The 17,731-nt window shown below is 43.6% G+C and overlaps 1 protein-coding gene across 1 annotated transcript in view; it reads right to left on the bottom strand.

Moving 5' to 3' along the window:
- Positions 1-2,421: 2,421 nt before the first annotated feature.
- The window catches only part of frmpd2 (FERM and PDZ domain containing 2), a gene marked incomplete at its 3' end in the record, with an annotated part of 38,638 nt that continues 23,328 nt past the window's right edge, over positions 2,422-17,731 (bottom strand). Inside the window, exons 23-28 of the mRNA XM_080021902.1 lie at positions 17,213-17,306; positions 15,819-15,904; positions 15,409-15,595; positions 4,625-4,839; positions 3,387-3,453; positions 2,422-2,459 (exon numbers count right to left, since the gene is read on the bottom strand). Of these exons, the coding sequence (XP_079878028.1) occupies positions 2,422-2,459; positions 3,387-3,453; positions 4,625-4,839; positions 15,409-15,595; positions 15,819-15,904; positions 17,213-17,306 (687 nt within the window). The remainder of the gene's footprint in view (positions 2,460-3,386; positions 3,454-4,624; positions 4,840-15,408; positions 15,596-15,818; positions 15,905-17,212; positions 17,307-17,731) is intronic.

Here is a 17,731-nt window from a genome sequence, read left to right as displayed (position 1 = left end):
AAAACTAGAACGGGCAACGGCCACATTTGCAGAACGTCTATGGAGTTTGATGGAATGAAAAAAGTGGATACTGGATATTTAGTTTTATTGTCAAAACGAAAGCTCGAGCGCTTACAGATTACAGAAGTTTATTAATACAAAAGTAGGTTCTCTTCCTCATTGTCTTTTCCGCTCATTTTCCCCTCCGTCACTCCGTGCACTTCGGAAAATACTCCGATCATCAAAGATAATGTCCTGCTTTCTTTTTGGATTTTCCTATGCGGGAAGTAAAAACAAAACAAAACAAAACAACAATTTCTTTAAATTAAGAAGAGAGATAAAGTTATAACAGAACCCTAGATGAAGCGGCTCAATCTGCTGTGAGACGTGTGAAGCCCTGCGCTGCCACCTTGTGGCCATTACAGGTAAAGACCGCAAAGACAAGACCTTAGAACAGGGGTCGTGAACCTTTTTGGCTGGGAGAGCCATAAAAGCCAAATATTTCAAAATGTATTTTTTTGTGAGGCATATAATATTTAATAAAATTGGATGCAACTTAATGCGTGCATTTTTTAAGTAAGGCATACATTTTTAACATATAACACATCTCTGAGTACTTAAAAAAGCGCTATATATAATAAAAGTCTCTTTATTCTTGTTAATAATATTGTTGTTAGACTGTAGCTAACCAATAATAAATGAAATACTTTTTACCATTAATGCGACTTCTGGGGCTGCATGGTTTTGCTGATGGCCTTGTAGTCTGGTTCATACGTAGTGAGGTTAAGCTTCATGCAGGCGTTGGGGCTTCCATCAGTTAAACGTGAGCGTAGCTTTCTCTTAATGTTTCTCAGATGCCAGAAAGACTGCTCACATGCGTATGTAGAACCAGACATGGTCAATACGGCAATATTCACATGCTGCATTGTGTGGTGTGTGACGGGAAGCTCGTTCAAAGTTTTAAGAATCATCTGGTCTTCGGGTTCAAGTTCAAGTTCAAGAGATTATTTGTCACACACATATTGAAGTTTTTTCAATTTCTGTCCACTTGTGTTCACTTGCCAGCTCTGTTCGCTGTCGCGCAAGTCTTTCCAACTCTCAATTGTGACTTGAACTTACTTACCTAAATGTCTGAAGCCTTCAGGTCAGCAACTTCTAGCTCAAAGTTTCTGATGCAGACCCCAGGGATGCATGTCGGTCGGCTTTGTCCACTGCACACTTGTGTGGATGAGTGATGAATTTTAAAAGAATAGAGCGCTCAAGAAATTCTCTAAAACGCCCTTTGAATGACTACAGGAGATTGGACTTAAAGCCAGCTAGTTGCTGGAGATCAAAATTTTAAGTGGGGTCACTGGCTAAGTCTGTATCTCTAAATTTTCACGCACCAGGGCCAGAAAGACTCCGTCTCCCTCCCTAAACCCTTACCCGTAGGCAGAGACTCCCACAAGTTGCGCCTGAGCAGAGACCCGGGAGGGGCAGGGCGCCAAGTAAAAGGCGCGCCGGAGTCTTTCTGTGGTCCGCAGCCGGTGCTTGACTACGTCCCTTTGTCCGCCACATTTATATTTTGAATTTTGTTTTCAAAATTGAAATTTCTCTTACCTGTTTTACTTTAAAATAACACAGAATAATTATTTATTACTTGTTAATAGTGATGAAAAATTTTAGCTTTAAATTGTCTGCGAGCCATATACCGTCATTGAAAGAGCCATAGGTTCCCGACCCCTGCCTTAGAATAATAGTTGATATGCAGCAGTTGTTTCACGTTCCTGCTGAACTCCTGCAGTGTTTTGCATTTGCTACATCACCAATACAATCGATCAAAAATAATTCTATTGCCTTTCGTACCTTGTTGTCCACAAAATGTCATTATTCCAGAGGTCCGTCGGCAGACTCCAGCCTGACCTCCTGACCCGAGACCGGTTTCCATTTCATTCTAAATGGGGGTCCAGGAAACAAAAAAAGAGGCACACAAAATGATCTTAAAAAAAAAAAATTTCTAAGTGCGAAATGTCTGAGAGTGGGAGGATACAGGAAGGCGACGTCATTCTGGCCATCAGAGGCCAGCCCCTTAAGGAGCCGCTCTATCCGGTAACCAGCAGTTCCTTATTTACAGAAATAAGGAACCCCCCCCCCCCCACCCCCCCTGGTTTCTCCACGAGATCCAGTTCTCCTACCCTATCCTCCTCAGATTCAGAATCAGAATGCATTGCTGAAACAGACAATCGTTGGATGAAATCCTTGATCGCAAAGTGGGCGAAACGATACTTACCACACTGCGGCGTTGAAGGCCTCAGAGTAAAGGATTTGAGTGTCATCTCTTTGCCGGAGAGCGAGGCCTTTCCGTCACTTCCCCACTTGCTTGTCAGGATTACAGCGCGGCCTCCTGAGCCTCAGCTGGCACGCTGGTGTTTGCTGCTGCTGTCAGTGTTGGTGTCCATCTTCTTATGTTCCAGTGAACTGTTCAATGAGCGGAAGGATTCCTGAGAAGAAGCAAACATGAGGACATTTCTTTTTCAATTGGTATTACTTACATAAATGTATTTGTGCGTTCAGAGGTTTGTTTCTCTGGTTATGAAGAAAAGTGGCAAATTTTAAGAACATCTTGGTCATGTCACGATAATAACGTACAAGATATTCATGTTAGTTTCTGGCAGAGTTTAAATAAACCGCTTGATTTTAAGAACTGTTTTTGTGTCTGTGTGAGTCGTGTATTTTCAGACCTGTACTCCTAGTCACCAGTACTACACCTGGTGGATTACTGTGATTTTCATTTCCACAAAATCTGTTGAATGATCAGACATTTTTCAAATTCCACTTAAAGATAAAAAAAAAGAAATGAGCTCTTGTGTTGCAGGATCAAAATGGCAGCGCCGCACTTATTCATCCCATTCATCAGTTCCAGACAGAACAGCAGCTCCAGCAGATCAAGTTTTATTCTTAAAGTGAGGACTGTTCGTAGTGACAAAAGGTTCCACACTTTTGTGGGATTTGGTTCTTGACGAGTCACTCAGTAAAAAAAATTGTTTCCATTTTCTGACTGTTGGTTCGTTTGATTCAGTCGGTATAACTTCCTGAACAATGAATGCGTCAGAGGAGTTGGTTTGACTCTGGGTGGAGAATGGAAATCTCACAAGAATCACTTCATTTTGTCAAACGTATTTGATGCAAAGAGTAAATCAGTAACATATATTTATGATAATTATGACAAACAGGCATGCATTGGCCTATTATTCCTTGGACTCTCATTTAATCCTCAGTCATTATCTCCAGTTTGTGAGTAGATCTGGATCACCCACACTTTTGCCGGAGGGGCTCCCGACTCCCAAGTCATTTATAAGATTTGTTTGGCTACAAACGAATTATACAAATACAATACAGGGTACAATACCGGGTACAATACAGGGTACCTGGGGCAGGTCGGCAGAGGGTCAGCTGCACTTCGGTTGATGTGTTCCTGAACAGCTGTAGTACTGTCTGCGGGACAAAGGGAGATAGATATGATTTAGTCCAAACGTCCACAATTGTCTATACTAAGGTCATTAAAAATGTTCAGCCTAAGGACCCCTTGCATTTGAAGACATATATTAGCACAATTATAATGCCTTATTAAACTATTTATATACTCAGTTATGATGCTTTCGGTTCCTGTGTGTTTTATTGTAGACTTATATTTATTTCCATTAGTAGACCAGTCATGGAACATGACTGGAGCATGACTGGTCTACTAATGGAAAAAGTACAGTGAAATCAACCTTTTTCTTGTTTTCACAAATATATTTTAAATACAAATAGGGTTTGAAATGCTGTTTAGGCTTTTTATTATAATCAAGTCCAGGTTTGACTACTATTAGTACAGTAGTTTTTATTTATCCAGACCTTGACTTAAATGGCCTGTGTTGAAAAAAATACACCCTTTCTCCGTTTTCACTAATAAAATATAGTTTTCAAAAATCTGAAAAAGGGTTTTTACATGCCGTCTAATATCAATACAATACTACAACCCATTTACAGCCAAGCACCAGTTATGTACGTCAAGGACACAGTACGTTACAGAAAGTATGTTAATCTGAGGTTTATGAACATACCATACTGTAACTGAAGCAGAAGCTGCGAATCAGCTCACTTTCAGCTAATTACTGACATGAAAACACTGCTCTTCTAGTGTTAATGGTCGGAGTATGGTCGGAGTTTATGCAATATTATTTGTCTTTCTAAAATACGTTTTTACATTTTCACAACAATAATTTTGACATTTAAAATAATTGATGGAACCCCTGCAGTACCTCTGGTTGAAGACCACTGGTCTATAAACTACTATAGTTAAAGAGATAACAGTGAAACCAGAATCAAAACAGCCATTAGTCATTATTATTCTCCAGTGGTTCTGTCTTTTTAACTAAATAATGGTGAAGTTGAACTAATCATTTTGCTGGGGATCCCCCTGGAACCTCTTGAAGGGCCCCATGTTGAGGATCACTGCTTTAGACTGATTATTTAGCTTGGCAACCTCAATGTGGGGAACAGAAACCGACTGAAGTTGTCAACATGGCCAGCAAAAGTATTCATATTATTTCATTTTCGGACCACCATACAGTACATACAGTATAATCTATCGACTTCAGACATGTAAGGAACTGCTGGTTACCGGATAGAGCAGCTCCTTAAGGGGCTGGCCATTGATGGCCAGAATGACGTCGCCTTCCTGTATTCTCCCACTCTCCATGGCAGGCTGGCCAGGGAAGAGCTTCTTTATGCGCACCAGGCTGCCCGAGCCCTTCCCCATGGGGTGCAACTCACACATGATGAAGCTGAAGCCCAGGCCTTTCACGCTCTTCTTCAGTGTCACCTCCTGGGTGTTGTCTGGAGAGAGATTAGAGGAAGTAAGAGGAACAGTGCAGGGTTATTATCGTAAATGACAACTGACATTGCATTAAAATCTTTTCTCTGAACTAAAACTAGAATTAAAATATAGTCAGGTCATCCAAAATCGATTGAAATACTATTAAAGTGGATTGAAATGACATCATTATTCTCACTTTCCTTCCTTTTCATGTTTTCTCCTGGGAAAAATGGGGGTGTCCCACAGAAACAGCATTGAATCCAATAGATTTCAAGATTCAAGATTCAAGATTTTTATTTGTCACATACATATACATACTTCCATACATATATGCAGTGAAATGTAATGCAACGCACCCGGTGATAGCACACAATAAGTCCTAGGAAAAAGTACAAAAATAAAATAAAATAAAAAGTAGAAAATTCCTTTCTAATAGACCGACTAACTGACTCCTAAAACGTAATACAGTAAGTGGAATACTTATAGAATAAGATAAAAAATAAATAGAATAAAATACAATAAAAAATAAATGGAAATAAAATGGAATAGGTTGAAGGAATATGGCTATGTATATACAGATATGTGCATTTAAAGTGCCATGTGAATTAAAGTGGCATGTGAATGTGAATAGTGTGAGGTAGTGTTTGGGATAATACAGCACAGTATACAACAGTACGGCGCAGCAATACGACATCACGAACAACCCTGAACAGTGACACAGTATGCGGTACAGTATGCTACATACAGTACAGTAGGTAGTGGAGCCTAGTGTATGGCTCAGTTAGGACCCCTGGTGAGGTCAGCATTGACAGTTCTGATGGCTTGAGGGAAGAAACTCCGTCTCAGTCTCTCTGTTCTCGCTGTGTGACTGCGGAGGCGCTTGCCTGACGCAGCAGCTGAAACAGTCCGTTGTTGGGGTGATGAGGATCCTTCATGATCCTACGGGCTCTGCTACTACACCTCCTGGTGTATAACTCCTGCAAGGGGGGGAGGGTAGTTCCAGTGGTACGTTCAGCTGAACGCACCACCCTCTGCAGGGCCCGCCTGTCCTGGGCAGTACAGTTCCCAAACCAGGCAGTGATGTTGCCTGTCAGGATGCTCTCCACTGCTCCAGAGTAGAAGGACTTGAGGATCCTCACCGAGACCCGGAATTTCCTCAGCTGCCTGAGGTGGTAGAGACGCTGCCTCGCCTTTCTCACCAGAGTGTCCGTGTGTACAGTCCATGTTAAGTCCTCTGTGATGTGGACTCCCAGGTATCTGAAGCTGCTCACCTTATCGACAGAAGTCCCATTAATCCACAAGGGCGCGTGCGTCCTCGATTGTGATCCACGCCTTAAGTCCACAATCAGCTCCTTGGTTTTGCTGACGTTCAGGTGGAGGCTGTTGTCCTGGCACCAGAGTGACAGGTCAGCCACCTCCTCGCGGTAGGCCTTCTCATCGCAGTCGGTGATCAGGCCCACGACCACGGTGTCGTCAGCAAACTTGATGATGGTGTTGGAGCTGGACCTGGCCACACAGTCATGTGTGGCCCCCTTCTGGCCATCCAGGTGCGTGAGCGTGGTGTGCAGTGCCTGGGAGACCGCGTCATCCGTGGATCTGTTCTGCCGGTACGCGAACTGCAACGGGTCCAAGGTGCGGGGGAGGGAGGCGCGGATATAATCCTTAATCAGCCTCTCGAAACACTTCATGATGACAGATGGCATTATAACCGGCCTGGCCAACCCCTGCCGCAGCGGTTCTCAACATTTCTGAAACAAAATACCACCTCTGATCACACCAAAGCATGGAAGTACCATGAAAGTCACGATCCCACTACAACCACTACAACACACCCGCTACAACCCAAATAGCCTTTCCCAGGCTATTAATGCAGACTATTTCTGTATTGCTGTGTCGTACTGTTGTATACTGTACTGTATATCTCCATACACACTTTATTGGCATGCACTTTACTGCACATATCTGTATTTACAAATAGCCTATGCCATATACATACCTCTATTCCTTTCTATTTTGTACCCCCACTTTGTAGTATCTTTTTGAGTCTTATTTTATTTTAATTTTATTTTATTTATATTATTCTATTCACTAATTGCATTACGTTTTAGGAATCAGTTAGTTTGAGTTAGTTGGCTAGGGAGGAATTAGGTTAGCTATTATGTTCGGTTAAGAACTAATTGTGCAGAATCTCCGGGTGCGTTGCAAAGACATTTCACTGCATATATGTATGAACGTATGTATGTGACAAATAAACCTCTTGAATCTTGAATCATAGGAATGTAGGCAAACACTCAGGGTGCAAAATGCTCTAGGGGGTGCACAAAGCTCCCCTGTTGTTCAACTGTGCAATAAGCCCATAATGTACACTGCCACCAACATATAAATTGGTGAGGAAACTGCTTGCAGCTTGTGTAAAGGATCTTTTTTTAACTTATGTTAGGTTTTGTACAATTAGTTCCAAAAAAAAATGCCACTAAGAAACAGTCAACATGATATTTCAGTGTAATGATGACAATAAATTATGTATGTGTGTATGTACTCGCTGTACTAATGTATTCGCAAAAACAAAGTGTAATGAATATTTTTTTTATATTATGTAAATATCGTGTGATGCATTCTGGGATTAATTATGCAAATATTGTACAATGATAAGCATGTATTGACACACACAAGATTGTACTGAAAGGTCGGCTCTTTTTTTTTAAACCTTCTTCTTCTTCTTTTTTTGTAAAATTATGTGGTATATTTCTGCCTGATATTTGTTTTAATTTACTTATTTATATAGCTTTTTATAGCCTTACACATTTATTGAGTTATTATTTAAATTAAACCTGTCTGGATTAATCGAGGTTGAATAAAAATAAAATACTCTATGTGACATTATTTATAGTTGCGGTTTTCCTTATGTTCCCGTAACGTTTGACTTTATAGCCAAGTAAATTACTAGAGGTGCATTGAAAGCATATATTTTGGGTCACAAGGGGGCACCATAAAATTTTGCCTATGATGCCCTGTTAGCTAAGGCCGGCTGTGAATTAAGGGCTATGTAAAAGTAGGGAAAATAAAAGAAAAACACAGTGTTAAATGTTCCACTGTTATCACGAGGAAACATCGGTTTTCAACTTGTTCCAACCATCCAGCCCTGCACAAATAACCCTGTTACAACATTCAAGACAAGCGTTAACCTGAAAGTTGATACGTGATGGGTAGATATCCTCTACCTGGGTCGCTTTATTTTGAGTGGATTTCCATGTCACTCTCCATTTCCAGTTCACATTCTAGCCAACATTATCTAGTAGTGTCAGTGAGAATCCGATCCGTTCAGTTTATCACTGATCGCCACAGTGTAATGTTCTATGACTAACAACACCCCCATTTTCTTCTTGGAGGGAAAATGGTAGGAAATAAAATCAGCTGGAGGTCACCTTAGAACTTTTGTTTTCAAAAGTTACCGTTACCAGCTTTTACTATTAAAGACTGACAATGGTAATACTGTGTCTGGAGAGTTGTCAGCAGAGCGTGGTAAAGTCTATTTTACGAGCTTCGGTCAAACTTCTCCCCCTCTCTCTCCCTCCCACTCCTTCTCTATCTACCCCTCTCTGTCCACCCCCCCCCCCTCGTAGTCCATAATTCAATAACTTTCGGTTTTCATATTGTACAACTCTGTACATTTTCACTCATTCTATGTGCCATCCTTCCACTACTTTTCCACTTGACTCTGTATGCTGCCCTTCCAGTAGTTTTCCACTGGGGGGTGCTCATACCTTGGTATCAGACCAGAGTGCACTATTGTTGTACCTGTTGTAATAAAACTACGTAAGTACTGTACAAACTTTACTGACTTTGTTTGTTCTTTCCTCAGTCATATAGGCAGTACATTTTCAGGCTGTCATCTGGCGAGCAAGCCAGGAGGTGCCGCCGTCCTCGGACGGTTGGCTGACTGGGTCTGCCGCCCAGTCAGCCAACAACAAAACTAGGAAAAATCGGTGAGTCGAGCCATTTTCATAAAAGTCTGTTTTAGAAACGCTGGACTGTCAGGAGCTGTTGACAATATGTGTCTTTGGGAACACATGCCTTCTGTCTGAACCTAAGTTCTGAATTAGGTCAGTTTGTCAAATTTGTAATTCATAATTGATGACAAGACAAAGGGTTTTCAATAAAACGACTGTGGATTGAATTAAAAAAGACAGTAATTAATAGAAAACGGGCACATTAGCATCAAAGGATTGTGATCCAACTCTGGTCAGGAGAGGCCAACAATTATAAAGGACGATGGTGTTAAAGATAGAATTGTTACTGCTATTGATATAGTGGATGAACAACTAGAACCGCGGGGCCACGTTACCATCCGTGTAAGTCAAATGGGAACACAATCATTACAATGTAACTCCAAGTCAATCACACTTCAGGGATATGAACCTTTCCAGTTAGAAAGCAACACTGATTGTGAATCCATTTAATCTGCTGTTGTGCAAATTGAACAGACAACAGGTGGAAATGAGAGGAAATGAGCAAGACAACCCCATAAAGGAATGGTTCTGCAGGTGGTGGCCACAGACCATTTCCCTGTCCTCATCTTTTCTGGCAGATTTTTGGTCGTTTTTGCATTTTGCCAGTGCCCTCACCACTAGAGGTAGAGGTAGAAGTTGCTCAGGTAGTGCAGCTCATCCAGGATTGCACATCAATGCACGCTGTGGCAAGAAGGTTTGCTGTGTCTCACAGCACAGTGTCAAGAGCATGGAGGAGATACCAGGAGACAGGCCAGTACACCTGGAGACGTGGAGGGGGCCGTTGGAGGACAACAACCCAGCCGCAGGTCCGCTATCTGCTCCTTTGTGCAAGGAGGAACAGGAGGAGCCCTGCCAGAGCCCTACAAAATGACCTCCAGCAGGCCACTAATGTGTATGTTTCTGTTCAAACTGTCAGAAACAGACTCCATGAGGGTGGTATGAGGGCCCAACATCCACAAGTAGGGCCTGTGCTCACAGCCCAACACCGTGCAAAACCGATTGGCATTTGCCAGAGAACACCAGGATTGGCAGATGTGCCACTGGCGCCCTGTGCTCTTCACGGATGAAAGCAGGTTCACACTGAGCACATGTGACAGACGTGACAGAGTCTGGAGACGCCGTGGAGAACGTTCTGCTGCCTGCAACATCCTCCAGCATGACCGGTTTGGCGGCTGGTCAGTGATGGTCTGGGAAGGCATATCCTTGGAGGGTCACACAGACCTCCATGTGCTAGCCAGAGGTATCCTGACTGCCATTAGGTACCGGGATGAGATCCTTAGACCCATCCTCAGGCCCTGATCCAGGTCTGGGAGGAGATCCCTCAGGAGAACATCCATCGTCTCATCAGGAGCATGCCCAGACGTTGTATGGAGTGCATACAGGCACGTGGAGGCCACACATACTACTGAGCCTCATTTTGAATTGTCTTGAGGAATTTCCACAGAAGGTAGATCAGCCTGTGATCTGATTTTTCCACTTTTATTTTGAGTATGATTCTGAATCCAGACCTCCATGGGTTAATGATTTTGATTTCCATTGATCATTCTTATGTTATTTTGTTCTTAACGCATTCCACTATGTAATGAACAAAGATTTTCAACTGGAATATTTCATTCATCGAGATCTAGGATGTGTTGTTTAAGTGTTCCCTTTATATTTTTGAGCAGTGTAGTTTGAGTAAAATATACGGTTGTGGTGAAAGCGCAAACAGTAGACAGAAGGTTGTGAACTAGAGCAATAAAAGAGTTTGAAATATTGCTGTGTTTGTCTGCTCCACCACGAGCATTGTCAGGGGAGGAGATAAGAGAGTATCACCTTCGGAGAGCTGAAGCAGAGTGAGAAGGAATGCGGAAGCTGTTTCCGTATAGCTTTTAGTATGTTAGGCCCACGGCCTCCCAGCGCCACTCCCACCGCTCTTGCCCCATCTGCAGCTCCCTCCTTGAGCCAATTGCACACACCTGGGATCTATTACCTGCAGTATTTAGTCTCCAGCTTCCCAGTCATTCTTTGCCAGACCGTCAACTAGCTTACCCGAGTTGTACAGCTACTGGCTCCATTCGAAGTTCCTAGCTCCTAGTGCTTGTTTCAAGTCCCTAGTTTATGTCTCTTTGTTTCGTCTTCCCCTTACCTGCTTGTCTCCTTTCGTCGACCCAGTCTGTCCATCCATCTCCAGCCAGCCTGGTTTACCCACTTGTCTCCGCTCGTCGACCAAGGCTGTCCATCCTTCTCCATCCAGCCCGGTTCCCCGTCTTTCCACCCGGATCCTGGACCCCTCCTCCCGGTCATCATCATCCCTGCCGAGCCCTGCTCCATCCCTACCTGACCGGGTCCCCCCGGCCAGCTCCACCGTGTGGGCTAATAAACATCCTTTGTCTGCCTCCCGTCTACCCGTGTCGTGCGTTTGGGTCTCTCCTTGCCCTGGTCATGACATAGTATGGTTGTGACGTCAATAGTGTGTGTGTGACCTGATACTAACACCATTCTACATTTAGCTGGATACAGACACTTTGTCTTTACACGTATCCCCACACAGGGAATACACAAGTAAGAGATAGCGAACCCCACCCACACACATTGCTAAAACCTAGCCAAGGCTAACCACTTAGCTCTGCCTCACGACACCCAGACTCGACGACCACACAACCTGACCATGACTGACTTACTTTCCACCACCGGCGGGTTATCTCCCAAAAAGGAGCCTTTCTGTGTGGAGTTTGCATGTTCTCCCCGTGCTCACATGGGGTTTCCTCCACCTCACGTCAGTAAGGACCCCCACCAAAAACATGCACCCATCATCATCTGACCAGCGATGGACACTTATCACCTGGTCCCCGGGCACGTCCACGTATGCTGCCCACTGCTCCTGGCTGTGCCCCCGGAGGAAGGACAAGCCAGGATGGGTTAAACGCAGAGGAACCATTTCACCGGCCACCATCAAAGCATGTGCATGTGTGTGTGTGTGCAAGCATGTGTTGTAGTGTGGTGTGTTGTGTGACGAATAAAGACTGTTTCTGTTTTTCTGTTTTCAAGTTGACGAAGTACATCAAAACCACCACCACCTCTAAGTGGACCAAATGGATGGACCGTCGCTTCCCGAGCTAACCTGGCCAATCCATGGCTCAGCAAACCCCACCATGATGAAAGCCGTGAGCCAGGCAATTAACGCCAAGCAAACTGAGAAAGCCAAGAACCCCAATATGCAGAAGTACTTCACCCAGCATCGCTCAGTGCTCCAAATGTTTGACAATCGGCTGAAACGAGAAGAAGGAACCATGGCCCCATTGATAGACGAGGAAGGCACCTCCATACCCATGGCTCCCCCGCCATACGCGGAAAAACCATCTCGTCCGGCTCAGCCTGCATTCCAAGCCCCGGTAACAATACCCCCGCTGTCAGGAAAAATGCAGTTCACACTCCAGCTCAACGATGCTCCCGAAGCGGACGATGAGCCAGCCCCACTGATGACTGGTTCCCGAATACTCCAGCAGAACCTCTTTCTGCCCCCTCTCATCAAAGAAGAAGATGCAGAAGCCAGCGTAGGTCAAGGCGCTAGCACCCCCCGGCCCAAGTGTCTACCCTCGATGAGACCACCCCAGGAACTGAACCGGACAGCGAACCCGAACCATCTTCAGCCAAAGCTAAGTAGTTTGCACCCACACTCTGCATTAGGATCTCGGCTCCACACAGCACAGCTGGACCGTGGCACCCCTTCAGGAGGATTTATGGAGCACGAGGCACCTCGTTGTTCCTTATGATATTAAGCAAAATTAAACTCAGCAAATGGGGAGCAATTCTGGCTCAGGGTGGACTCGTTCTCTTAGTGGTCTTCGTTGTGCTTATGTTGGTTGGGTATTGTGTGGCTTCGATCATCCATGCTATGATTTTGATGGCTGTGGGGGTGCAGCAAATGGCTATGATGGCGGAAACTGATCCCCTGCTTTTGTCTGCTATCCCGGGAAATGACGACCTTGATACTGCGACCTTGGACAGGATGATTGACCAATGGCTGTGAGCACTTGGAGGACAGAACCTTGGGTTGAAGTGTCCGTTATAAGCATGGTGCCTAAGGGTAAGATGTGGATGCATGTGAAGATGCAGTACCCACTGGAACCCCTGCTGCAGTACTGACCATTCGTTGACCATCCGTCCTGTAGCTTCTTCGCCTTGTTATGAGGACATCTTTTTCCCTGGACGCGTCATCTGGGTTTTCCTCACAGAGGTTTTTCCCGACCAGGTTTTTCTGATGCCCACATATAACGCCAAGACTATTGTGTTTTATTTTGCTGCATCTGCTTCATTACATAGACTCTCTATTCTTACATGCTCTTGTGCTCATACGCTGTGCAATACACCATACCCGGACGCATGTTGATTTTATTTTTAGATGTGTTGTTTTTGGTTGTTATTTTGGTTTGTTTTTTGTTGTTGTTTTTGTGTTTGTATACTGCACCTCGATATGGGGATTGTTCCATGCCCAAGGGGGATCAAACCTCTCTCTCTCTCTCTCTCTCTCTCTCTCTCTCTGTACGAACTTTACTGACTTTGTTGTTCTTTCTTCAGTCGTATAAGCAGTAAATTACAGGCCGTCAGGGGTAAGAGGATGACAGGACGTGACGCAGGACTCAAGACAGAAGTTAAGCAGGGGAAGGTCAGGGTCAAGGTGAAAGGTTGAAGGAGGTGGAGCAGATGGGTTGTGGGAGCTGGGAGGGGTGGCAAGGAAAGTAAAGGAGGAAGGAGTTGTCTAAAAGTTCACTATACACCTCTGTTCCCAGGCAGAGACATATTCCGATAAAGACCTTGGTAGTTTGGCTATCAAAGCACGCAGCAGCTTACGGCAGGTTTCCTCATGCTTCTTCCTCCACCACGAGGTACTTAGCGTGACAGTTGTAGTGACATAATCCCAAACCCATGGGTTAATGTTGATAGGCACTGATTTGAGAAGCCAGAGACCAGTTCAATCGGTATGAAACTGATTGCACTGAGTTTATTTGCTCACCAAATGAAGGTTGTAGGGGATCAGTACAGGGTTGTGACCAGCGGCGCTCCTGCATCATTCTGTCTACGCGGCAAGTTCCTCCCCTGAAACTGCTCTGTCACAAAGCACAGGATCAGAGAACTATCCACTGTTTGCCCACTCAATAGGCCTGAAAGATTAAGTGTCAATAGATTTCATGAGGCCGGTCAGGCACGACGGGATCATGATGACTAGAAGAGTCAGTGAATTACACTCTTGCTTTGTTTGTTTTATAGCTTATGTCTTCGCTTTGCTCTGTTAGTTTTTTTTGTTTTCTTGTTTTGTTCTCCTGAATTAATCAGTTGTCTCGTGTTTTCAACGGTATCAAAGAAGACACCTAGGCGAAGACCACTGAGGATGCACTGGACGCCCCAAAAACAACTTTTCCTCCATGATGGTAGACGTTTTCTTCTTCATGACAGCTTGATCATGAATGTTCTCTTATTCCACCTCACCAGGCCACTCTGAGATGTCTATGAAAACATGCTGAGGCAAGAAGCAGGCTGTGCACTCACTGACTCTTGAGTTGTATTTGATCTGCATTGCCTCCCTTGATTATGCAACCATAGTTTTATGAGCCAGGCAAAAAGTCTGAGTTACAGTGTGTCAAGAGGAGGCACAGTGCCGCATTCGGCGAGAACACATAGTGCTGCAGATGCTCAATTGTGGCCAAGTTCAGGTGAGTATAAGTAAGTATAGTCATCAATAAAATTACTCTGTCTCTACTGTATGTTTTCTCAGACACAGAAGTCTACACATTGCTTTGGAAGAGAATTGTTTTACCACAGTATTAGCCATTAGTTTAACATATTTCCAATTCGGACGGTAAATGGGGATCGGATGTGTCAAGAATGCGTTGGGAATAACACTATGGTCATACTGTACTTGGTCATACCTTGAGGCAGGAGGAATCTGCTGTCTACACCTTGACATTTCATGGTGAGCATCTCCCACACCATAGATGAACACACTGAGGTTATTTCTCGCCACACACACACACACACACACACACACACACACACACACACACACACACACACACACACACACACACACACACACACACACACACACACACACACACACACACACACACACACACACACACCTCCACTGTTTGAGTTCGCAGTGACTCAATTTCAGTGACAGTTGGCTAGATTTAGGGAGGAACGCTCAGAATTTTGGATTTAGTACAGAGTAGTTGGCAACATAGTTGGCACAGTAAGGACAGTCACCTTACCTTGCTTGTGAAATACTCGGCAGAAGTGATTGATGTTTCTGCTTTCTAAGCCTTCTGAGTCCCTCAATACCACACACTCACAAACATGACCAGAGCCACACCATTTAACCCTATTGCAAGAATTCAGGCAAATTCAACAAATTGCAATTTTGGCCAATGCAATGGACATACCTTAACTTCTACCAAAATGACCACAACCAAAACTTCCTGCCTGGCTTCTAGCTAATTTGAGTAATTCTTGAGAAAAACCCACTGCAAATTCAATCATTTTGGGCCACGCTAATCACAAAAGCAGACTGGGACCGACTTATTAACCTCCTCCTACCGTCTGTTATGAAGCGGTAGTCTCTGGGCCTGTCGTAGAGGGTAGTGACGATGGCGGGACAGCTGTTGTTCCTCAGCTGGCTGGTGGCTGGGCTGGCACTTTTAGGGGACAGAGTGCTTCCTGTGTCGGGACTCAGCCACACCCTGGGCAGGCTTATAGGCTCCCTCTCCAGAACTAAAGTAACCGTCTGGAGTGTGGGGGGGTGCAGAGAGAAAGAGAGTGTGGGGTTGGAGTGGCTTAAGTAGGCAGTCCCTGAACAAGGGAAGAGAGGTGGGTGATTTGTGGCGATAGCTGAGCGATGATTAAATGAACAAATTAAATAATTTTGCTCTCTGTGCCACGGAATATCCACCTCTAGGATTAGATAGCATTTCCAAAATACTGTATGTATGTCTTGTTTCGATGTTTACCTCTTTAGTTTTAGTTAGACATTCCACAGCATGCTGGTATGTGAAACCATCAAACGTGATCCCATCTACCTCCAGAAGTCTGTCACCTGTATCGCCACCCCAGACACACATGCACACACAAACACAAATATATCAAGGTGAAGAGTGAGAGGCAGGTAGACATCCAGGACAATTTGTCAGAATGAAGAAAATATTTCTTAATTATCAATAAAATAAAATGTTGTGTGGTCAATCTAATATCTCTCATTACGTTCCGTGCGCTACAGATGCTTGGGTCGGGAAGGATTTACTAGCCTGAAAAAATGTTATCCAATCAGCTTTGTTTCTCCGCTACGCCAGGTGGAAAATGAATTCTAGACTCCTCCTCCAAGGCCTTCAGAATCTCCTCTGAATCCCTCTGCTGTCTGAGTGAATGGGGGCCTGATTTTGGACTGACAGACTAGTTAGTTAATTAGATTTTCATTTGTAGCTGGTGGGTAGATTCTTCCAAACTATCACAGCGTCAGAATGCTTTATAGTTCTGCGTCGAATAGCCACCGTAGGTATGCCTCACAAAGCCTTCGCTGATGCCAGCAGGGTTGCCAGGTCTGCAGCTTTGCCGTGGAATTGGGCTACTTTTTAAGTTTTGTTTTTTTAAATCAGCGGTTTGCGGAGTCAGCTGGAACTTGTTCAATACAGACATGTATGACAAGGATCTCAAATCTCAGCATCTGAACAAAACACACTTTAACTTTAAAATAACTTTCTCTGTGTTATTACTGGGAAGCACATTTTTTTAATTATCTGGAAGGCAATCATCAGGCAAGTGAAATAGGTAAGCTGGAATTATTTTTTAATGCAACAGTAAATAGAAAGGCTATTACACATGCATATACTGCGGTTATCAATAGAAATAGGGTATATGAATATGGAGCGCAACTTGTGCTCTCTAATAATGAAAAGACGTGTGCTCCCAATAAAAATATTATGTATTTTACAGCATGACCACTTGATATTAATTCATATCAAGTGTTTTCAAGAACGTTTGGCTCATAGGCCCAGCTGGGATGTTATAATAATACACCTTAATTTATAGCACTTTTTTTATGTTTCAAAGTGCTTTAAAACAACAGTATTCACATACATACAGTAATGCAGGTAAGCATATTATAAAATGATATGTTTAGCTTTAGTTTGGCTTTTTGGTTTTTTGGAACTGTGGCTTGATAACATGAGCTAGTTGTGCACGGCTGTAGGCGTGTATACTGTATATGGTGATATGGTCGTGTGATTTTGAGATGGTCTTACCTCCTGTAAGACCATCTCAAAATCACACATCTCACAATCACACCGACTGAAGGCCTAAAGCTCTGAAATGCACAGTCCACTACTGCCAGATGGAGTTTAAGTTCTACCTGTCTGTATGCGTCCGTCCCTCTCAGCCGCCCCTCCAGGAACCAGGCTGTTGATGTAGATTCCGCCATGAGGAAGGTTTGTGTTGACGCCGCCCTGAAGACCCAGACGACGCACACATCAGTGACAGTTTGCAACTGTGATTTAAGCCTCTCAGGCTCACCTCTCAAAGTGATTTGAACCAAGTAGAGATTTTTCAAAAATTAAAATAAAAATAAAATATGGAAGAGAAAGGGAAACTATTTAAATATAACATTTGGTGGATGTCATTTCAGATAAAAAGTGCAAATGAACAAAACAATAGAAACATTTATATATATATGGCCAAGAATTGTGTATATCAATTATTCAGCTGTCTTTGACAAAAACATTTATTAAACTATCTTAAAAAATCCTAAAAATGGCTAAAATAAGTCCCTTTTTAAAGAGAATAGCAGAATTGGATGCTCTGCACACTGAAACAAGACATTTCAAGACATAATTATTTTCTTATTTAGAGAATAGAAAATTCTGCAGACTGT

This window comes from Zeus faber, assembly GCF_960531495.2.
Source record: "Zeus faber genome assembly, chromosome: 20".
In the NCBI taxonomy this organism is placed as follows: domain Eukaryota; kingdom Metazoa; phylum Chordata; class Actinopteri; order Zeiformes; family Zeidae; genus Zeus; species Zeus faber.
Note: the sequence above shows the minus strand (reverse complement) of the source record. Positions and strands in the feature narration are given on the sequence as shown.